Source organism: Rousettus aegyptiacus, unplaced genomic scaffold (genome assembly GCF_014176215.1).
Source record: "Rousettus aegyptiacus isolate mRouAeg1 unplaced genomic scaffold, mRouAeg1.p scaffold_m13_p_12, whole genome shotgun sequence".
Classification (NCBI taxonomy): Eukaryota; Metazoa; Chordata; class Mammalia; order Chiroptera; family Pteropodidae; genus Rousettus; species Rousettus aegyptiacus.
The window spans coordinates 49,709,451-49,734,419 of NW_023416287.1; the positions used below are offsets into that span (position 1 = coordinate 49,709,451).

General features: G+C 35.5%; 1 protein-coding gene across 7 annotated transcripts in view; it reads right to left on the bottom strand.

Moving 5' to 3' along the window:
- The window catches only part of PTPRM (protein tyrosine phosphatase receptor type M), a 691,775-nt gene that overhangs the window by 502,854 nt on the left and 163,952 nt on the right, over positions 1 to 24,969 (bottom strand). For all 7 annotated transcript variants that reach the window (XM_016120972.2, XM_036229038.1, XM_016120973.2 and 4 more), the window contains exon 2: positions 24,327 to 24,449. In XM_016120972.2, the coding sequence (XP_015976458.1) occupies positions 24,327 to 24,449 (123 nt within the window). The remainder of the gene's footprint in view (positions 1 to 24,326; positions 24,450 to 24,969) is intronic.

Here is a 24,969-nt window from a genome sequence, read left to right on the forward strand (position 1 = left end):
TGATGAGAATCTAGCTAGACTCACATTTGTAAGGTGCCAAAATTTAAATATGTCACACTCCTTAACGGATTTTGGGCAGAGTGATATCATCTCACATTCACCAATACTGCCATGGCACGTTCCCCAGTCACCGGTGAGGGCAGTGATAGGGGAATCTCAGTGAATGCCACTGACTTTAACAATGATTAATGAAGATGCATTGCAATCTTTTTAATATCAGGAGCAAGATAAGGATACAATGTATACAGGAAATATAAAAGAAATTCCAAAAAAAAATTTCAAATTAAGAAGTACATTTAACAAGGTAAGCGAATACAAGGTCAAGGTCAATGTACAAAAGAGGAATATATCTCTACACATTGCCAACAGTTAAAAAGTGAACTTTTTTAATATAACATTTATAACAGCATCAAAAAATATCAAGTACCAAGAAGCAAAGATATTCAAGGCCTCTCCAAGGTATATTATAAAATTTACTGAGCAAAAATAGAGAAGATCTAAATAAGTGGAGATAAATCATGTTTAATGATATATTAAGATGCTAAATCTCTTCCAAATTGATCTACAGATTTAAAACAATACAAATCAAAATTTCAACAGGTTTTTTGTTTTTGTTTTTATTTGTAAAACTTGACAATTCCGTTTTAAAATATGAGTGGAAATGCCAATAGTATTTAAGATACTCTTAAAGAACTTGAAAAAGGGCTAGGTGGGACATGTTCTGGCAGATAAAAAAATATATAACATACAACCCTAATAGTCAAGACTGTGCAGTTACTAGTGCAGGGATTGACAAACTGACTGAAGGAACAGAATAGAGAGTCCAGATACATAACTACATGACTTTTAAATAATGGTGTCGGAGAAACTGGATTTCCATATTGGAAGGTAGCAGGAAGGAAAGAAAGAAAAGAAGATGAGAAGAAAGCAGGGAGAGAGGGAGAAAAGAAGGGAGAGAGAGAGAAAAAAAAAGCCTTATCTCACATCATGCACAAAAATAAAGTATAAGTAAACTAAACAGCAAAATAGAGAGTAAAAATGTAAAGGTTCTATATGATAATACAGAATATCTTTTGGATCTTGGTATACAGAATGGTTTGTTAAATCATATACAAAAAGTCTTAACCATAAAAGAAGAAAATTAATATTTGACTAAGAATTATACTCATTAAAAGGCACCATGAAGAAAGTGAAAAACAAGCTATAGAACGATAGTTAACACACAACTAACAAAGGACTTACATAAAATATTTAAAGAACTAGTACACAGGAGTGAGAAAAGGGCATCACAAAGGAACTCCAAATGGATGTAAGCTAAGACTGTATTCAACTTAATTGGTAATAAGGGAAATGCAAAATTTAACTACAATGAGATTCTATCACACACCTATCATTTGGTAATTTAAGTTAATTTAAATTGATAATACTCAGCATTAGAAAGAAGTAGCACTAGAACAATTCTCATACATTGCTACTGAGAATGTAAATTTTTAGTACAACCATCCTTGAAAAAGTTTGTTAGTACCAAAAATAAGGTAGCAGTCATACATACGCAATACTTGATTCTAATCTTTATGTGATTATGTGCATTAGGATACATACATAAGAATATACAGCTCAGCATTGTATGGAAAAATAAATAACCCAAATATTCAGCAAGAGTAAAATGGATAAACAAAATGAGATATATTCATACAGCAATATCACTAAGCAATACAAATAAAATAATTATGGTTAGACACAACATTCTTCATCTTAAAGAATATTGAGAAAAAGAACTAAGACTCAAGCTCAGAGAGTATGGTTCCATGTAGATAAAATTCGAAGATAGGCAGAACTAATACTGTAGTGTATACACAGGTATTAAAATTATTTTTACAAGAGCAATAATGTTAATGTAAAAGTCAAGATACTGGTTGCCTATGGGTTGAGGAAGCCAGTTATGATTGGGGAAGGATAACTGGGGCTTCTTCAATATGGACAATATTCTGTTTCTTGACCTGAATGATGGGTAAGCAGGTATTATTATCACAATTATTTAACTGTACATTCATAGTTTACTCACTTTATCATATTTCACAATAAAAATGCCTTATAGAAACCAAAACTTGAATGAATAACATAATTATGTAGGATCTTGGTGAGTTCTTATATCAAGGCACCTTGAATATTACATAATTTTTAGCAGATTTCCCTAGAAATTTAAAATAATTAAAACTATGCATAAAATAACAATAATGAGTGATCATCATGAGTAATCATGGATAGCAAATAGTTAAGGAGTGGCTGACGTGTAGGTATTAGTAGACAAACCAGAGGCACAGAACATGAAGTTATGGAAAGCATGAAATATGTCCAATTTTATTACCATTATTGCCAAAATTATATGACGAAAATAATTCACATTTGAGTGTAGCACATTATCAATTTAAATTAGCCTAGGACAGGCATGGTTAGTTTTGTTCAATACTAAGATGTATCATGAATCTGAGAATATTTCAATAAGCTTAAAGACAGATAATGAACTCATGAAGTTCCAGATTAAAACAGATTTTTCATCTTAAATATATGTCTGAAAAGATGTTATATTCTCCATCATGGGAACATAAAGGGATCATTTAACAGTTTTGTAAACTAGTTTTTCTTTTAATTCAATCATTTTGCCAGATTTCTGAACTATGATATAAGGCACACATTACATGCTCTTTTTTTTTACAGTCAAAAACCACAAGTAATGCAACATTAAAATTACTAAGCCATGTAAGTGCAGAATTAAAGAGCTTTAAAATATCTAGTCCAACTTGCTTATTTTACTGCTTCACTGACTTATCTACCCTTTTCTAAGAATACATTATTGAACTAATCTATACATCTATTTTTAAAACATTTAAAAAATTTAAACACTGATTTTGCCACAACAGCATTCTGTGAGGATAGACTGAGGAGGTTTAACATTAATACACTTGCAATATTTTCAAACTCAAAGTTGTATGTGCAATGAAGTTTTGTCTAAGATAATTAATTAAAAGAATATGAATATATTTTAGTTAGGTTTTTAAAATACCATTAAGTCTTACATTAATTGTTTTAGTGATTAAGGCAAAAGATAAGTCCTTATTTCCATTTAAGCAAATGTTCCCGCAAATCAGAAAATAGAAACCCATAAAAAGATCATGAAGAAAATTAAAATTATCCACCTTAAATTGTCATTGTAAATATCTTAGTTACGTCCTTCTAGATACTGTCTATGGTTCTGTATTTCTGCAGAATGCAATCACACCATGTAATTTTGTAATCTGATTTCGTAATCTGACTTTTTCCTTACTTAATATTATAAACAGTTTTAAAATTCAATATATGTATTTGTATAGCCTTCTTTAACGGCTTTAGCGTCTTCTAACATACAGAATACAACCAATCCAAGGCTAGACATTCAAATATTTTCAAAATATCATAACCACCACCAAAAAAAAAAAAATAGAGAACAAGTTTAACTGTCTGAAGGCTAAATTTTGTTTCAAAAGTAATGCTATTGATTTGTATGAAAAGTCCATAATAGGCAAATCCATAGAGACAGAAAGGAGATAAGTGGGTCCCAAGGGTTGTGGGGAGCAGGGTGGGAAGTGACTTATTAAGAGGCACAGGGTTTCTGTTTGGGGTGATGAGAATGTTCCGGAACTACAGAGAGGTGATAGCTGCACAACACTATGAATATATTTTAGCCAATAAAAAAATTAATGCTAGAACTTAAGCACAAGCACAAAGTTCTTTTAAAAAACCCAGTAAAACAAAATATTGTCTAACTCTCTTACCCACATTTCTCTAATTTCACAAATAAAAACCAAAATGAATACTTGAAATATTCATTTTTTATCATTTTGTTGTCTTGAACTATAGGTTTTCAGTAAATTTACTAGAGACTGGAAAAAATCAAGCATGAACTTAAGCATAATATTGAACATCTTGAGTTTGAAGTATCTTTCTAGTTGGCTGCTAAAAATTCAAGTGTGATTGCAAAGAGAAACTTAGCCTAAATATTTATAACTAGAAGCCAGAAGACTGCTGATGCTAAAAGAATAAAGAAGTTCTGTGAAATATTACATTATCTCAGAGATTCTTATTAATATAAAATATCAAAATTATCATGAGAAAATGGTAGAAAAATTAACTTTTAGAATGCATATTGATTGACTGAGTTTAGAGAAGCATCTTTTAGCCTACTGAGATGATTAATAAATATGTTTATGAAGCCTGGAATAGACTTTGAGGTAATTTTTTTTAATTAAAAATTTTTTAATTGCAACAAAATGCACATAACATAAATTCTACTATCTTAACCATTTTGAAATGTACAGTTTAATGGTATTCAATATATTTACATTGTTATGCAATAAATCTCTGTGATTTTTTTTAATTATCAACTTTCATGGGTATTTTATTCCCTTTTTATGCTAAGATAGCATATCACGAATTCATACTTTTTTGTCACTCAAGAAAGAGAGATCTAACCCTAGGATAATTATAACCAGTAGACAACAGGATGACCTTTTTATGACTCCAATTCAAGTCCTAAATTAAATGGGAGAGTATGCCCCTGCTTCAGTGAAAGTAGAATTGGACATCTACAGGCAAGGCAGATAGCAATGTCAAAATCGAGACCCAGTGGCAATTCTAGGATTCCTTGGTCAGAGGCTGTCCTTTTCAGTGGCAGCAACTATGGCTGTGGCCCTAGCAGCTGTCAACCCCTGTACCTTGGATCAGCTACTTCTAAGACTATGGCTAAAGGACCCACTGGACTTCCCAGAATACTGCAGAAGCCACTAGACCCTTGCCAGGAAAAGGCAGGCTTCTGCGGCTTAAGTCCCAGAGAATCTGCTGCTCCTGAAATCACAATCATTCTCCTTGGTGCTCCCTCAGATCTGGTGGCCAAAAGAAGCTAGAGTTATGCTCAATTAACTACTTTCCAAAGCACCAGATAATAGCCTAAAAACCTACAATAGTTCTCATGCATCTAAGTAGCTGGTAAGCCACAGTGGATGACCTGCATAATTATCTCTTCTCAATGCTCTCATCTTCATTTACAGAGGACCACTGCATGTCAAACAAACAAACCTAAAGGCCAAAGATGAGGCTAATCTGAGTGGAGGCACACCCTGGATCTCAATAGACAGACAGTATTGGATGTGAGAATATTACAGACATCAAAGAAAGAAGTCCCCTTAAACAGGAAGCAGTGGGAACATCGAGCACTCAGAGCAAACATGTGGTGACATCAGGAGAGGAAGAGCATCTTCACCGGGAAGGTGTCTCGAGCAGCAAAGGTGTTAGAGACAGGCTAGGCCAAGTGCCTGCAATTAGTTCAGGCCAGCAAGGAGGTCGAGAAGGGAGGAAGCCACTTGTACTGTTTAAAGTCCAGGCCCAGACACTAGACTCAAGTATAGGGCATTTCATTTTCTTTTTAGAGAACACGGAAAACCAGTTACTCAGGTCAGATAAAGGTCAGAGAGATGAGTAGTGACACTTCTGTCCTTGATAGTTTGTCCCATGGAGCATTTAACTTTATCTAGGGATCCCCAGTGAGCAACCCACCAAAGTAGTCCATGAATGACGGGGCAAAGCAGAGGAAATGGGGCTGAAGCCATTTTATTTACATACATCTCACAAATTTAAAATAAAAAAATAATAACTTATCCTGTTAGGATACTAATAATTGTCTGGTTCCTGAAAGTAATACATGTGCTATCTGAGTACATCCAGAAGGGGAATTACAAAAACCTTCCCCTTGGGGGTGGCATTCTTAGGATCAGTGAGAATGACCCCTTGACGTGGTTACCAGACAGAAGACTGTAACCATGGTTGACAGGGGTGCCAGAGTGGGTCCAGATTGAGATACTTTGCTTTGACTGGAGGTTGACGACAGCATCCAGAGAGGTCTAGATTCTGCTGAAATAAGAGTGGCTACGCCCATTAGCTCCATGACAGGCAGAGACCCTTGGTCTGATTCCCTCTTCTGGGAATGGTCTAGTGTCTTAAGGATACTCTATTTGGTGGGTGACACCACTGTCCCTGATAGAATTTCCTAGAGGAAGTGAAGCAAGCGCTGAGTTCCCTTCTCCTAGATTAATTAGCTTCCACCCACCCTTTCTGAGCCATGTGGTCAAAGTATACACAGGCATGGAAGATCTGCTTAATTTGAAAGTTTATGTATGTACATGCTTCTCTTACTTCTAAATTCAAAGGGACCTGTAATCTGATGTGCAGCCCTTTCTGAGACTCGAATGACCATGACATGCCCCTGCCACCCACAAGCACTAAGCCGGCTCATCTCTGCCAAGTTCAGAGAAGTCTGCAATTCATGTCAGTTAATGTGCATTTACATCATCATCATGCTACTAATCACTTCTGTTAAAACTATCATTGTTGTTACTATTATGTGTTGTCTTAGGGCGAATTTGCAATAAGGGATCTAGGTTTCAAAAGTGGTTTATTAAAATAAAAAGTAGCAACAAAATTTTGAACTATAAATTGTGTTGCTATCTTCGTGAACGAAGCCCATAATGCAAATATACAATGTATGTTAGTATGTACTGGTACAAGAGTATCTAAGAGTGATAGTTTCATATAATTTGCCAAAACAGATTAAGTACAAATAGGAAGGAAGATGGTGAGTATCCAAAGTCAGATTTGACTTGTCTTGTGTATGATGCATTTGTCTGTAGTTCTCAGTAAGCAAACCATCATAGAGCTTTCATAAAGAGTGGCATGACAAAAAGTTTTCAAAAATTTCAAAGTGGTATCTCTGAGTAATCCAATAGGGATTTTTCAGAACAAGCACATTAATTTCCTCTGTAAACCTAAAGAGTGTTTTCATGAAAGAGAGGACCCTCGATTACAGAGGCATCATTCAAAAGTGTCCTCAAAGGAAAAAAGAATGCACAATCACCCTTTGAGACCCTCCCGAAGCCAGCTGCAAGGTTGATGAACCATATTTTGCAGAGAGAGAGAGAAAGCCTAAGATTCTCCTGACAGAATTCTTACATGAATGACACCCTGGCCATCAATCTAATACCAAAATTCAATGGCAATAGAAAATTAAAGTCATATAATGGGGAATGGCGATAGCTCTCCACAGTGCCTAATAGGAGATAACCACTGAATGTAGTCTGTGAATCAACTCTTAGAACAAGTGGGGTAAGAATGGAGAATTACCTACAGCTTTTGGTGTTTTGACAGGAGTAGAGCATTTTGCCTAATGCTTTTGAGGCTTGTTTAGTAAGACATGATGTAGACTTAGAAAAGTGCTTTGAGGTCGTCCTACTGGAGCCCAGGTTTCCATCAAAGGAGCTCAGAGCTACACCTGGCTACCACCCCACACCCAGATTTGCTCACAGGCAGTAGCTGACACAAGGCAACTTGGAGTCAACAGAGTTCCATGCCAATGCTATTTCTGAGATCCCTGGCACATTAAAAAATGCAGAGATGCCAAGATATAATTTTACATAGCATTATTCTAAATGTTTAACATAAGGGCATTTTAAACATCAAAATATTATAATGTATATATTTATGTTATTCCAAAGATAACAAAGTAGATTATATATACAAATTTTTGGTACACAGCAAGCATTGTGATCCAGCAGTGAGACACAGATTTGGCCATTTGATGAACATATGTCTCTGTGTCTTAACATCTTTTTTAAAGATAATGTTGAAAGTCCAAGTGTGAAGCTTGGGCTCATGGTCCCATAACTCCTCCACCATTACATGATACTCCAGGTGGACTCAATACCATATACTTCCATATCTTGATTCACTGTCACATAAAATAGTAAGAATGGGGAAATTACAAATTCTAGCCAAGTTTCCAGCACACTCTACATGGAGAAAGAGAATTGCTTGTTATAATAAAATGTCCTGGTAGTCACAGACAACGCCAGTAAAGACAGTCTATGACTTCTTGTGGCCAACTCAATATACTCATATGTTGAACCACTTGTTACTCTATCAGTGAAAGATAAAAATGAACCCACATAAGTGCCAAGATAATTCAATGGGGGAAAGGATGGTATATTAGTTTGCTAGAGCTGCCATTAAACATACACACACACACACACAGACTGGGTAGCTTCAACAACAGAAATATATTTTCTCACAGCTTGAGTTTTGAAGTCTAAGATGAAGGTCCCTTCAAGCAGGGCTGCTTTATTTTGAGTCCTCTCTCTGTGGCTTACAGATGGCTCTCTTCTCACCCTGTCTTCACGTGGCCTTGCCTCTGTGTGTGCACATCGCTGGTGCCGCTTTCTCTTCTTTTAAAGACACCAATCGCATTAAGATGTAAAACTTTTAGGAGAAAATCTATGAAAAACTCTTTCTGATCTCGAGATAGAACACCAAAAGTATGCTTCATAAAAGAAGAGAATGACTAATTGGACTCTGTTTCAGACATTGTCATAAGTTCTATATACATTCTACCCCACTTAATTTTTACAACATCATCATCACATAAGTCATGTTCTCCTCACTTTACAGATGAAAAAACAGAGACTCAGGGTGAAGTAACTTGAACAAGGTCATATAGTTAAGAGGTGCTAACGTCTGGGATCTTTTACTAGAATGCTGTCAGCTACCTTCCTATTAGGCATATTACAGAGCAGAAATAGAATTCATACCCTAAAAGTATTTCCTAAACCTGAAGTATGAAACCAAATTTTGGTTTGGGAATTTATGATTATCTCCAAGTTGAAACATCTGTGAGATGTTCCTTACTATGGTCCTTGCATAGTCTGCTAGGAGAAATCTAGGAGCCAGCTGTGTAGATAACTTGGAAATAAAGTTTAAAAAATATTTTGTGGTTGAGAAACCATTTTTATTTTTGCCAATTAAAAAAAAGACCTTTCAAATTTTATTTTAAAATTTATAATTGACATTTAAAAATAATAAATGTATCATATGTCAGTCATATTACCAGTGGGCACCAAAAGTTTGAGAAATATAGGCCTGTATAACAAGAGGCATGGGCTCCAGGAAGTTGAGCACAGATGCTGTCAGAGGGGTTGTAGAAAGGAGAGCAGCAGAACCAAATAGCACTGAACAGAGAAAAAGAAGGGATGAGAACAGAAGTGCCACGGGTTCTGCACCCTCTGGAGTTTTCCCAAATAGAAAGAGAAGCCAGACTGGTCTTTATATACCTTAACAACAAATCACTTCTGCCGGGCCCAAGGTTAAAGCTGAAGTTGATATATTACATCAGACTACTATGAAGAATCATCTACAAAAATTATGATGATGTCATCTGTGAATACTTATTGTTGTCAATAGCCTTAAATTATGGGTTGACATTTGGTTTATTAGGAAGCTCCTTCAGATGTATTAAAAATCTGTTTACCCTTAATATTGATTTTTTTGATAAATATATTATCCAGAGAGGTTATATGCAGTGATTTCCCTGGAAAAGCTGACATTTATTCAATGATATTTACTTTACTGAATTAAGTAGAAATATATACTCATATATCTTTGCTATATCTGGGAAATTATCTTCTCAGAGTTAAGGTAAGAGATTATCTGTTTTGTAGAAATATTGGGGCATAATTTAATAACATAAAGCTCAGGAAAGGCTCTCAGTGTGCAAGATCTACTTGTTATGGATTAATACTTCACCGATTTCATCTTAAAACACCATAAAGTTAAAGTTAACTCTTAAAACTTATTTTAGTCAATTAACTGAATTCTTTAAAGATGGTACTCCTTTATAGGGAAAAAAAAGCCATCATTATATTCAATTTCAAGTAATTTTCTCTTATAATAATTTACCAGGACTATGACCTTTTCTTAAATAAAATCCTCTAAAGACAAGTGTGGCAGAGGCTGCAAGTGACTCATTAAATGTTCTTTTTTTTCTTCCTCCTGAGCATCCAGCTTAACTTCCCAGCTGCCCTTGCAGGTTGCAGGGACCACATGGCTTTGTTCTCTCTGTTTCCAAATCTGGTCCATACAAACCTCCCACATGATCCTCCAGACTTTTTCTCCTTTGCCGTCTAGATAGCCACATGAGAACAACCTTGGAGAATGTATGCTAAAGATGGCAGAGTCCTTTTCAACCTGGATGTTTGTGTGGAAGGAGGTCCTCAACTCAAAACTTCCAAACACTCTAGACTATTATATGAATGACAAACAAATTCCTACAGTGCTAAAGTACTGAAATTTTGGGATTTATTTGCTATAGTATCTAGTACTTTATTGTGTTCTATAAATTCTTAACAAAATATAATGAGATTTATTTTCTTTAGAAAGCTCTTTAAAACAAAGATCTAGATCACAGAACCTATCCATTTGGATGTATCCTATTCTCAAAACTCATTCAACAAGTCAATTGACTTTTGTGGAATAATCATTTTATTTGCTTTTACAAAGACTTACAAAGTAAGTGAAAATGTCTCACATGAACATAATTAAGTAATAGCATGGAAACAACCTATTTGTAAATGGCATCTTCAAATTATAGAGAAAGCTTAATTATACAAAAATATGATAAACTAGCTCCTTAAAAAACAATGCTTTCGGTCACAATCTTTTTTTGTTTTGTTTTTGTTGTTGTTGTTGTTTGTTTGGTGAGTTGTGCTCTGTTTTTACTTTTGTTAACCAGTTTTTATTTCCAGTTTATAATTGTTAACACCTACTCTCATGAATTACCTAAGGGAGTTATCTTTCTTTTTAATGTAGTAGAGGAAAGTTCATCAGTTTAGAAAGCACTGGACTTAAGAATTTAAAAATCAATAATTTTCCCTATCGATTAGCAGAAATAGCAAGAAGGGCAAGAAATACAAGTGGCATGCCCCAGGTCCCCCCCACGGCTGTGATCTGGTACCTTTCTGTGGCCTGTTAGGATCTGGGCCGTACAGCAGGAGATGAGCAGCAGCAGGCCAGCAAGTGAAGCTTCATCGAATTTGCAGCCGCTCCCCAGCATCACCTCTACCTTAGATCATCAGGCATTAGATTCTCATAGGAGCACCACTCCCTTGTACCTACAACGTTGGGAACCACTGCTCTAAATGGCTTTGTGGCAATAATATTTTTTAAAGTTTCGCTGAATTTGTCAAGGTGGAGTCTTAGAGATTTCTTTTTTAACTCACGTGAACTGAATGGTAAAAGTAAACCAAGGAAGAAAGAAAGAAGAAGAAATTTGAATTAGAAGACTCCTTGAAACCGAGGCTGTTTTAAAATTCCTTTCTTTGTGGGAGAGCTCATGTAAAGAGGCAAACGAGGATACCCTCTCTCTATTCCTATTCCCTACAGCTTACCTCAGAAAATATATGACCAAAGTTTACCCTGCTGGCTGAAAAATACCTCACCTCTGGGATTTACTCCGAACTAAAACATTAGCAGCTTGTGGCCCGTGAAAAGATAGCAATGGATTTAAATCTGCTCCCCTGGAGCTCAGGAAGTTCTCTACTCTTTGCTTTTCAGTGGATATGTCATTAAAGAAAATATTGCTCTGATTTACTGGGGAAGGTCACTAACAATAAAGACAATATGAAATGCAAGAATAAATAAAAACTTTAACCAGGCCAAGGCAGAGGAGGGAGAGAATTGCAGAGGGCATATTCATGAGCTCATTTGCAAAACTTGCCACTTAACTAGAAAAGTGAGGCAATGTCACCTGGGGCAAGAAGCTGCCCATTCAGTAAAAGAGCAAAGAATTACACGTCTCCATCTGCTGGGGGACTCAAGGAATTACCCAAAGAAGAAAGTGTAATTTGGCCTAATGCTTATTAAAAATAAATTAGATAAGAAAAGAAAACACTACCTCATTTAAATAAAGTGTGACTAGCCATACTAGTCACAACTATATACTTTTGTGATTTTAAAAGTTGAAATGAAACAAATTACAGGCCATTTCTCTTTTCAGTGTCAGAGTAAATGTATGAACCAAATATAAGCATTTTTTAAAGACATTCTCTCAGCGAAGGTACTCCTTCCCTCCACACAATTCTACCTGCCAAAGGAGAAATGTATTTTCAGACTCTTGAGGGCAGGTGTGGATGCCTGCTACATTAAATGGACAGATGGCTGCTTCTGGCTCCTGATTATATCTATAAAATCTTAGGAAGCCTAGTTGAAGTGTTCTCAGTCTGTAGGGGTCTCCAAATAGTGAGGACTTTCTAAAGTGAGTTCCCAGCTTCAAAAGCCACCATAATGAGTAGTAGGCAATTAGTAGATAAAATTAATCTTCAGTGAACTTTTGTCATTTTATGAATTTAATTTTCTTCTTTTCAGTGCATTATTCTATTTTAATACTTGGTCTTTCTGTATCACTTTCTTGTATTTAGGTTGTCTATGACATTCTTTATCTCTTAGGGTAAAAAAATGTGCCTGCCCACAGCAGGTGCTTCATAAGTATTTATTGAAAAAGGAGAAAAGGTCCTAGCACTAGAAAGAGCTAGAAAGGTCATCCATTTCTGTCGTCTTTCTCAAGCTTAAGTATTAACTGGATGAATCTATAAAGATCACCAGATTTCCCTGATAACTTTTTTCCATGGCTATATTAACATTAAGTTCAGAAGATGTTTACCTAGCATGCCTTTCACATACTAGCAAATTCTGTAAGAACTCATTTCTTGGGAAATAAATGTGTTATCACACATAATGAGACTATTAATGGGAGATGTGAGAATGATAAGTTCACCAATGGGATCTGTTATCAATTCAAATGTAGTTTCCATCAAGCACAATTTCTAAGTCTCCCTAAATAACATTCAGCCATCTTTATATCATTTTGTCACTATACACTTCATAATAAAAGGGGCTGAAATTATTTTATCATGACTATATATATCTATATATATATAACAATTCCACAGTTAAAACTCTCAGAAGTAGCACCATTGAATGAATATATACAGGCTTACCCATATATGAATAAGTTTAGATAATTCATTTTATCCAATTGTCTGCTGTTCTGAAAGCCTACACCCAATTTCAAATATATGAATATTAATCCTACTTTCAAATATTTCTAGGGCATGAGATTTCATAAACTCAACCTTCACAGAATGACTATATATGCCTTTATATAATGTAATTTATGTGTTCTATTTCATTTAAAATGGGTATTTATTAATATAAAGAAGGAATAGCTTTCGACAATAGGAATGAACTATTCACATTGTCTATTTAAAAAGAAAAAGTAAATTATAACACTCAGAGATATCTTTTTTGCAATATTTCCAAAATCTTTTTTCCTTCTTTCTTTTCCTTCCAAACTCCTCCGACCCTTTAATTTTAAATCATCAAGGTAGGCATATCACTTAAGAGGTCTAGGTTAGTGGTTCTCAAAGTATCTTCCAGGGACCCCTGAAATCCCCAAGACTCTTTCGGGTTGTTCGCAAGATCAAAACTGTTTTCATGATAATAGGACATTATTTGACTTTATTATTCCCATTTCACTTTCAGTGTTATTGTGTAAAACAGGCTTTCTAAAAGCCTTTGTTTAACTATAAAACCAATTATTTATAATTTGTGCCATTAACAAATGTCCAACACCTTTTTATAAGAACAAGACCCAGATTAATTCAAATAAATTAACATTCCTGTCTGGAACTGACTTTATCCAGCTCAAGTAACAAATTCACATGTCAGTGGTGGGCTTACCCAATGACCCACCTGCTAAAAAATACAAACTGTATCATTTTGTTTTTCAAATAACAAGCATTGATTGTAGTGTTAGAAAGTTTGCTTGTCATCAGCTCAGTCATTGACCTGCTCACAAATTATGGCCTGTCACCCTTACAGTAAGTCAGGACCATCAGGAGGAACCAAGGCACGTTGTGTTTATAGAGTATAATTGAGGAGGTGACACGATTTTCACAAGATGTATATTTAACAGGACAAGTATCACAGTCATCAGAGATGGAAAGAGAAGCAGCATGAGAGAGAATGACTAAAGAGACATTTCATAACTCCTGATTTATATTTGCTTTAAACAGCGATGGGTCAAACCCACTATCCAAGTCTTATGTCAAATATTTCAATCTTTTGTACGTTTTCTATGAATAACAGAATAAATACTTAAAAAAAAAGTATTTTTCAAGTTCCCTAGAAAGAACCAGGAAAAAGTTTTTTAAAAAATAAAATAAAAACAAGAAACAACCTGATATTAGATGACCTAAAGCATACAAATCAGGACAGGTCATTTAAAAAAAAAACAAATTTTCAGTGACATCCTTTCTAAGAGTACCACTATATTCACATGCTGCCCTACATGTCTTATTCTGACACTTACTGTAGCATAATCAGCTGTCCACCCACCAGAGAAAGGCATTATGATTGTCCAGCCAACAATTAATTAAATAGCCATATTTATTTCCCTTTCGAACACTTAAGCTTTTAAATATCATGTTAACATGTAATTTATCACAATCTCCTAGAATAAAATATCAGTTTATGAATTAAAAGGCCAGTTGCTTAAGATAATGATCTGTACAATCATTTTGTGGTGTTTGCCAAGAAATGCTGTATGACTTTTTCTATATTCAGTCCCATATTACAGACTGGATACAAATGAATGCAAGCATGCATCCAAAAATAAAATTTAATAATTCCTTATACATCTTCTTTCAAAGTTTAGTTAGCCACTAAAATATCTACCAATAGAATAAAGATCTTTGTACTTGATACACCCACTGAGGCATAAGACCACAGCATGAAGCATTTGTCCTATTTTAGAAAGTCCTAAAATTATATCCCTGAAGTTAGTCACTCTAAAATTGGTCCATCAGTTCTACTAAATTTCTCCAGTAAAGACCAAGAAATCAGCTCAGTATGTTCAGAAAGGGAAGACATGACTCAACCCAGGTTTTTAAATATAAATATTTTCAATGTGATTTGACAGGATAGCATTTTGCCTAAAAGGCATCAGTGAATAACAGTCACACTGGCATGGCACTAATTCAGTGCACCTTACTCGTGCCTTTTGTTTGCCCAAAAACATAGCAAATTTTTCTTAGTTTTAAAACTATAGGAAAGCTGAAAAAGTGGTATAATAAATACTTATATATACTTCACTTAGACTTAACAATTATTAACATTTTAGCACATTTGTACATACACACTCTCAACACACACACACACACATTTTTTTTTTTTCTGGACAAACATCCAAGTGTGCTTACCCCTAAATAATTTAGCAAGAATTTAGCAAGAACAAGGGCATTCTCCTACATATTCATATGCTTTATGGTACTTCTTCACAAACCAAATTTCCTTATTACAACTTTTCCTGATATCCGCTTACGAGAAATTTTGCATTTTCCTCTATGTATACAGAGTCGAATAATTTCTTTTTTCCTCTCTTTGCCAGAAATCGACAGTCATATTACTTCCTGGCTTCACATCCTTCCCCAGCTCCATAAGGCCTGTGGTCTTTGAGAGTCTTTCCCCCAGGGCTCTTCTCTCTACCTTCCCTTTCCCCAGTCTGCCATGTTCGTAGTTCCCTGGTTCTCGGCAGCTTCCTAAACAGCTCTGCGAGTGTATGTACTCCCCCACCCTCCTCTCATGGCCTCGGGACAGGATGCTACTTTCTTCCACCTGGCATGTCCACCTGCTCAGGCCTCATCCTCATGCTCTCATGACCCCTCTCGAAAGCTGCTTCCTCCTAGAAGAAGCCTTCTGCTTGTCCTTACCCATCAGTCCCGGTCTGGCTCCCACCAGACCACTAGCTGTATCATTTCTATGTCTCCTGAAAAACTGGGCTCTCAGTTCACCACTACATCATCAGTGCCCAAAACATAGATCTCCAGCACCTCACACACAGCTGGTGCTCTAACATAGAACTTACATTTTTTCTGGTCTTAAAGTGAAAAGAATAATATAGATTCAACCGTTACTTATTTAAATTTATTCAGCTCTTCAATTTCTTAGACCACAGTAAGTCCCTAGGGCCTGGGCCTGTGATAATTTGGCCTGACTCAGGCAGGAGAATGGGGTGACCCCTCGGGCCACACAGAATTTCCAAGGCCTTCCCCGTGTGGGTATCTGTGCAAGGGCAATTTTAATGCTGCCATAAACATGCCAGTAATCTTGCAAGCTGGTACATTAGTGATCAACAACCCACTTGATCCAAAGATCCTCTCCTCTGTAAAGGGAGGCTGTTGCTGAGCAGACCCAGATCCGAGTGGCAAGTCTTCCTTAGCTTTAGAGAAATGTTTTCCAAACAGTCCATCCCCACCCCTCTGCCCTTCTGCAGTCCAGTGAGGAATCTGTGCTCAGAAGACTGACAGATTGTCCCCAAGATTCACATCAAAATCCGTCATCCCTTCTCTTGCTTCTTATTGTCAACATGGGTTCCTCCATTTCTACACCTGACCAGGGCCAGCTAGAGAGTGCCTTGCACTGGGGGACAACACACAGAACACACAATTGATGAAAGATGACCAACTCTTTGGTGAGAATTTCTCTGGCTGGCTATAATAACCACCTTATCATCCCATTGACATGGACCTCACCTCTTGCACCTCTCATTCCCTCCTTGACTCAGATTCTGAGAGATTTACAATATCTGTCATAATTGGTCTGCCTGTTTATTCCACAAGTTGTCTTCACATAATGATTATGATGTCATCTTGTACAATTTTACAGGAAATTAAGCAAGAAATAAACCTATTTTAAAAGCACATATTTATACATACAGGCTCATTTGTATACTTTTTAAGCAAATATTTAAAAATAGCTAGCCACTGTTCTTTTTTGTAACAGTTTCTAATCAGCTAACGCAGGAATTCAGAAAAAAATTTAAAGAAAAATATTTGTCGAACACTGAATATAAACTATTGAAATAAGTCGTCATACGTAACATGCCTGGTCCCCCAAAACACTTAACTACTAAAAATCAAGATGCTTTAAAAAAAAAAAAATGGCTACCCTGATCTTGAAAGTCTTTTGCATGTAAAAAGTGAATCATTGAAAACATTGTCAAGTGAAATAAGCCAGGTACAAAAGAATAAATACTGTATGTATGATTTCACTTATATGAGGTATTTAGAGTAGTCAGATTCAGTGACAGAAAGTAGAATGGTGGTTTCCAGAAGCTGGGAAGAATAGAGAATGGGTAGTTAGTGTTTAATGGGTGCAGAGTTTCAGTTTGGGAATACAAAAATGTTCTGGAGACAGATGCTGCACAACAATGTAAATGTACTGAATGCCACTGAACTATACACTTAAAAATGGTTAAGATGGTAAATTTTATGTTATGTTTTTACCTGTGAGTGGAGCACATTGTTTACACCCATGTTAAAGTAAGGGTACCTGGAGCCCTGTGCTGTTTAACTAAGAACTCCCTTGATCTGATGTGGTTTTGTTTTTTATCACCTATAGTTATTTTTCTAAATTTTATAACTTAGAAACTGTTGACAGAATACAATTCCAGTCTAATTTTATTCACTGTCTCATTAGTCACTGTTTAAAAGCTAACTGGGAACAGTCTAAGCCTCACTAAGGTGATTTGAGTAAGATGTAGGGAAGGAGAATGATGATCAATGACTATCTTATATCCGGATGTCAGGCAATACCTCACCCTGGGACACTTGAATGAGATACTTGAGAACAACAAAACTTTTTTCATTTTCTAACTTTCAGTGACTGGAAATATTCAGAATCAACTAAAATAAAATTAAATTTAATGACCCCCCCAAAAAAAATTTTTAAATGTTTCTTTCTATTATAAAATTATACTTGATCATAAAGGGAATATATAAAATGGAAATAAGGCGATTACCCCAAATCCTACCATCCTTACAAAAATATTGTTAGTATATTAATGGACTTCCTTTCAGCTTGCTTTTTTTAATCTTTTCAAATATAATATGAAGACCTATATCTTCTATTTTTTATTTGGTATCATTTAGAAGAGAAAATAAGAACTTGGCGTGAACTGCCCACCTCACAGGGAGTCCAGATTAAACTAAGAGATGAATTCATACAAAATTGCTCTGAAAAATAATAATACACTTAACAATAATGATAAGAGGACATTTCCTGAACACTGTACTAGGCCAGATATGAGACTAGGTTTCTAAAGTGGATTATTTTGTTTTACCCAGTCAATAGCACTATGAGGCAGGTTCTAAACACCTTTCCATGGTTTTCAGGGTAGACTGACCACCCCTACCCTCCAACAGCACTCACCCCACCTGAGTCTTTGCACCTGCCCTTTCCTCCAGCCTGATAACTCCATCTCCATAGCCAATTCGTCCCTTTTTGAATTTCTATCTCTGCTCAGAGAGGTTGTTACTGTCCACCACTCCCATCATTTGCTAAGCTCTTATCTTGATTTAGGTTTTCATCATAGCCCTTAGCTCAGCCCACCACTACAGTATGCATCTCTCTGCTTATTAGATGACTGCCTGCCTCCTCCACAGGATAGAACTGGTAGGAGGACAGACTCTACTACTGCAGTTCTGTCACACCACAAAAATATACTACTAGCTAATAGTTTATAGATGAGGAGCCTGGGGAACTGAGAGCTTAAGAACTTCCCCAAGGTCAACAGCGAAGACGTGACAGAGCCAGCAACTGACCCAGGAAGGGGCAGCAGTCCCCACAGTGGCTAGCCTTCACGTTCATTTCGAGAAGATCAAAATAGTTGCCACCTGGGATAAAGGCTGAGCCCTTCACTAGATAATCTGCTCATGTGAGAAGATCACTCCCCAGCTCTCAAAGAGCAACATGGGGGCTGTTTCTCTCACCGATAAGCTTGGCACAAGTTTAACTCCTCCTAAAGGAATAAAACAGAGGTTACACCATCTAATCTCCCAAGTTTGGCATGAGGATCAAATGATACACAGCAAAGAAGAAAATTTTATCAACTGCTAAGAGTTATTTATGTGTACAAGATTATTTTGTTTTACAGAGAATAATGATCAAAAGGTACTACACTGCCACCACTTGCCTGCAAGTTAGTCTTTTGCTCTTCTGTTTTTAAAAAGGCAAAACATACAAGAAGCTAAATTTGATGCCATAGTGTACTGAGTCTGAAAAACTGAATTTTGTATTACTTTTGAATTATTTACTTCTAGAAAGTCATTCATAAGTGATGTAAAACATGGCCTTATAGGATATACTTTTTTTGGCAATCCAAGAATAATCTTACCAGATTGAGAATACACAGCCACCAGGGAGAGGATCCTATTTGGTTCACTCGGTGATGAATCTCAAGCATCTCTAACAGTGCCTAGCACATAGCAGGTGTTTAATAAATATTTTTTGAATGTTGACAGATTCAAAGAATGAATAATTAGACAACTGTCTCAATATTCTGTGCCAAAATATTACACATGACACACTGAAATTTAAGAAGGAAAGATATCTTTTCAAGTCTTTTTTTTTTTTTTTCTTTTCTTCATCACTCACTAAGGCCTATAAAAGCCCTGAAGTATAAATAAGTAGGGGAAGTCTTCCCTAGCACGAAGAAAACAAGCCTGGTGAATGCACCCAATGCACCCAAAGAGAAAACTTCAGTTCCTTTGTCTGCCAATCCAGCATCTTCCCAAATGTGAAATTGACTCTATGCTAATACAGTCATTTTTTCTATTTCCTGGGTCATCGCACTAAGAGCCGGTATTGCTCCTCCATTCTGGCACTCCCATCTCTCTGCCTTTTATATGGGCACCCAGATACATGATCCGATCCTTAGTCATACCATCTCCCTGAAGATCAGAAACATCATTCTCAATTTGCAATATGTAAAACTAAGATTTGGAAGGCTACATGGGCTTTCCCTAGACACATACTAAACTACCTAGAAAAGCATTAAGCTTTTGGGAAAAAGTTTCATTTTCCCAGCACTGGGACCCAAATTGACTGAATTACATCATTTTTAGAGGTATGTATGATATCTTCAGGGGCCATGTGGGATAGAAATAAATGTTAATTTTATGAGTATCAAATGGCTATAGTTATAAGCTACCTTTACATTTTTTATATTATGAATGGACTTATTTTATTTTTTAAATACATTTCTTAAACATAAGGTATGGAACTTGTTAATTATCCATTTTATAGAACTGGAACACTAGGTATACATTATATCTTAATAAAACACTAAAACATCAACCATTGTCAAACTATGTAGGTACTTTTATTCTATAAAATACTTCTTAATCAATACTTCTTAATCTACTCTGATAATTATACACGTGCTTCAGTATATAAAGTGATAATATGCAACAGTGCTAACAAAATGTACCAAGTTATTATTTGGTTACTTAATCCAGGGTTTTTGTGCACAAAGTAGTAATCTTTATGATAAAGTTAATAAAGTTCTCCATTGTTAACAAAGATTAATTGATATGAAATGAACCATGCACTTAGCAACAAAAGAGAAACTATGTGTGGCATAGTTCCACCATCAGGAAAACTGTATGGTTCAGAGCTAGCTGCAAAAATAGAATCTACTATAACATAAATGTTGGCTTCAAATACAAAAATGTAAATGGCTTGGTATTTATTTGCCCTAAATTTGTATTTCCAAAGTCAGTGTCACAGCCTCAGAGTAGTTATCAAGCTCCAGACTGTATTTCAATTTTTTAAATGTGGCTAAAAATTACCTCACATGTGAAGATACAGAGAAACAAATCCTACATACTGGAACATCAATTTCAAAAAAAGACGGAAAAAGTAAAATTTTAATTACAGTAAATTTTAAAAGTAAAGTAAAAATTTTACTCTCATCATAATTTTTAAATTCATCTCAATGAATTATATGCTCATTGGAATCACAATAGTCCACAAGAATTTGGTTTTGCTAAACAATAAAGAAAACCACAAAGTTTTTTATAGATAGCAAATTAATGGAAAATATAGAGAAAATCCTAATTATGTTTTTTTTTTGTTTAATACTGATTTTAATAGCTCCAAGTTTGGAAAACATACACTCTGAAAGAGGAGAAAAATGTGGAATAATGTTTATATGTTAATAATTATAATATGAATACAGAAAACAATAACAATATAAACCAAGAGTCCAAAGCCACAAATATATGCTGGTGCCAAAATGATTTAAGACGGGTCAGCAAAATTTTCTGTACAGAGCCAGACAGTAAATATCCAGACTTTGCGGACACTGTGGCATCTGTTGCAACTACACTGCTCTGCTGTGGTAGCTTGAAACCAGACACAGACAACATTTAACGAATGGGCATGGCTGTGTGCCAATAAAACTTTGTTTATGGACACTGAAATTTGAATTTCATGTGTCACAAAATATGATTATTATTATTATTTTGATTTTTTTCAACCATTTGAGAATATAAAATCCATTCTTAGCTTGCAAGCCATAAAACCCTGGCAGCAGGCTAGATTTGGCCTGTAGGACATAGCTTGCCAACCCTTGGTCTAAAGCATCATAGAACCAGCCTACACATACGAGAACAAATACAAATACATGTGTAAGAACAAATTCAATAATATTTCACGTAAAGGTTTAAAAATTTAATTGTCAAGAGGTATAGTTGTATCTGATTTTGCCATCTATTTACCATGAGAAATTCATACAACTAGTTTCTGTTTTAGTGTAAGAGGGCCAGCTTTGGAATTTGGTTTTGAAAGAAATAAATTGTGTTATACATATTAATGGAAAAGGAGGAGGAGGAGGAGGAGAAAGCCTTTGTAATTAAATAGTATTTAAAACTCAAGGCTATATATACATATTGCAAACTCGGTTTTAAAATCCAAACCTTAGGATACCATATGCAGGTTTATAAGATGTATTTTCTTCTAACAATGAAATTTCACTGAGAATTTAATTTCTCACTATAGGTGGATAGATCAACTGCATACAAGTCCATATTCTTTATAACATATTAGATTGTTTACTAATTATATTTTTGTAAATTTCTTTTTTTATATAGATAATTTCCTAGAGAGAATCGTTTCTTATAATCCTTCATCTACCACAGTAATTAGCACCATGATTAGTCCACACTAGGCCTCAAAAATTTTTTTTCACGACTAAAGATTGTTTAATACATCGTAGGAAAAAAAAATTGCCAGTATTTGCAGTTCTATATTAAGGCAAATAATAATAATAATAATAATAATCAGATGGAAAAATTATCAATGAAATAATTATCACATTTTGATTAAAATTTGTTTTATCTGGACAATATCCATAGGCAAAGAGAGGTAGAGAAATTGCATTGCTAATCTTTCCCCATCTCCCTTACTTGCTGACATTCAAAAAGCCTGCAGGTCCCAGCAATGACTTTGCACCTTTTTGGGGAATAGGGGTTGAGGGGACACCTTTTGTAACTATCAGAAATTATATGGAATTGACAGAAGTGTTAGGAGATGTAACACTCAGAGATATTAAGCTACAAAGGCCTAATACTCATCACTATTAGTCAACAGAATGAGAGTAAATTCATACAGAACATTTAAATGTCCTTGCTCCATTGTTCCAAAGGCAGAAGAGCCTTCAAAGGCAGATATTTGTAAAGTTGTTGCCCCTTTGGTCCTTCAATTACTCAACTGATTGTTCCGGAAAATAATTGGTCTGTGATCCTTAATACCATTTTTAGAACGACTTCTGCTAGGATCCCATTCTTTCTATATTTAAAACTTGGACCACTTGGTCTGAGATGGTATTAAGGGACGTCAGAAAGAAGAAAAGGACAAGATGGTCACAATATCCGATTTCTCCCTCTCTTTTATAAAGGGAAGTGGGTTATTTTATGACAAAAACAGAACCAGTGGAGGCTGAATATATTGCAATATTGGGCTCCTTTGTAAAAGTCAGTTTTTCCAAGTCATGTTGTAATCTAAAGGACTACAATAACAAAATCAAATGCCTAATGTGAAAAATTATAAATTGTTCATCAAAAGATAATAGAGAAAGCCTGAATGAACTCTTATGGAGAAATCTACCAGGATTAAATCTGAGCGACTTCCTCACTACCATAACCTCATCCATCCCCAGCTTCTCTAGACACAGCTGGATCCTCAAGAAAGAGCAGGTACGGATGACCAAAAGACCTTCAGGATAAAAAGTCTGTTTGGAAAAAGACAGCTCTGCATGGAGAGCACTGCTCTGCCGTCCTCTTCCGCTTTCCCCATCACAGACAAGAATGAAAGCAGGAACTGGAATTTTGAAAAAAACAACTGAAGTACTACTTGTTCAAACACAAGTCACATTCAAAAGCACATGCATATACAAGAAAAAAGGAGAGACAGAAAAAAAAGACTGTCAGCTATGGGTAAATAATCAAGAACTAGAAAAATTTTGAAGTCTTGTAAAGCCATAGTGCTAAGGAGCTCAATATTCCTTTCTTTGAAGTTATAAAGAGCTAAATGTGGGAAGAAAGGGCAAGAACGTGGTAGGCATCATAACTGTTAAAGCTTAGTTAAGAATTACGTTAAACTCTACTTCATGCTTACAGCTACCTTTACAAGATTACTCAGTAAATGTAATTATTGCCACAGTTAGGTACATTAACGAAGAACTTTATAATCGTTAAGAAGTACAAAAATATGTGTTTTACCTGAAATCCAAATCAGAATAACATGTTTTACAGTTTGAATCCTGAATGAAGCACACTCGTCATCCCTTTTATAAAATAAATCTGCAAATCTAAAAATTTAAAGCATGTCTAACATCACAGCCTGAAAAGGTATCCATTACAATGATAAAGCTCCAGTATGATTAGAGTTCATTAGTCATCATCTTCCCACTCTTCCTTCTGAATAAGAAGTATAATTCTTGCTGGTGTTCAGTGGAACAAATGACTTTCACTCATCAGAAAATCTACTAAGCACTTCTGCCATAGAAAAAAATATCCACATGTGTGCATTACCATGTATCTTCAGAATGCTTTCAAGATCACTGGCATGCTCCCAGATCTCCCTGGTGGCAGGTGAGCCCCTGAGGCTGACAAAGTTTAAGTTACCTCCCAAGGTCTCCAATTTGTGATCAAGACTTTAATATTTGGATTCCCCAGCTAGAGTTCCAGTTAGTAGATACATTTGCCAGAAGAGACATTAATCTATTTCCAATATCTGCTGCTTGGAAAAGGTTCAACTGGGAAATGCCCATTAATCTAACTGAGGTGTATCCAAAGAAAAAGGACATAAACTTTAGGCTTTAAAGGAGAGATACAAAGGTAAGCTCTGGGCATCCAGTCTTCTTAAGTGCAGCATCCTCACTAGTTAATCTTCCTTTGACTTCCAGAAACACCAACACCCTCACTCATTCAACCAATACCTAGTGGATGTTTACTGTGATTAAGACTCTTGTGAACCTCTGATTTTAAAAAGAAAACTTAAAACTAAATGCAAACCTGACGGCATCCATGGATCAGAAGTTGGTTTGGTCAAGGTGTTCACCTGCTCCCAATTGAAGTCATCGTCATCAGCTTGACTATATCCACATGTGCTATATGGCTCATCGAAGAGGCAACCCCCTAAAATGTAACAGAATGAAAAATAATGTAAATGGCACCAGAGCTCTGGAGTAAACTACAGGGATTACGAGTAACTGTAAACCTACTGGATGCTAACTAAATTTGATTTGACCTTTGTGAAGAGGAACTGACCTTATTATACCCTTGCTAAGCACTAGTTGAATATTAACCATGCCTTGCCAGCACTGCTAAATTATACTGTTTCCTCAAAAGGACCAATGTTTGCAAAATCCAATTGAAAGTTAGACTTAAGCAAATTTATAATCCATATTTTCTAGATTCATAGGAATTTGCAATAATTGATATTGTGTTCACAACTTTAATAGAATCAACCAGTTTTTAACTTATTTTCAATAGAAAAGCCATTACACTTTGTCCAAAAAATTAAAAGAGAAATGCTTTCACCACAGTACTGACATAATGGTAGGGGACAAATGCAGTAGGACATAGTTTACAAAATATTTTTCTAGGGATTATTCTAAATATAACATAGAAATTAGTTTTATTTTCATATTTTGGA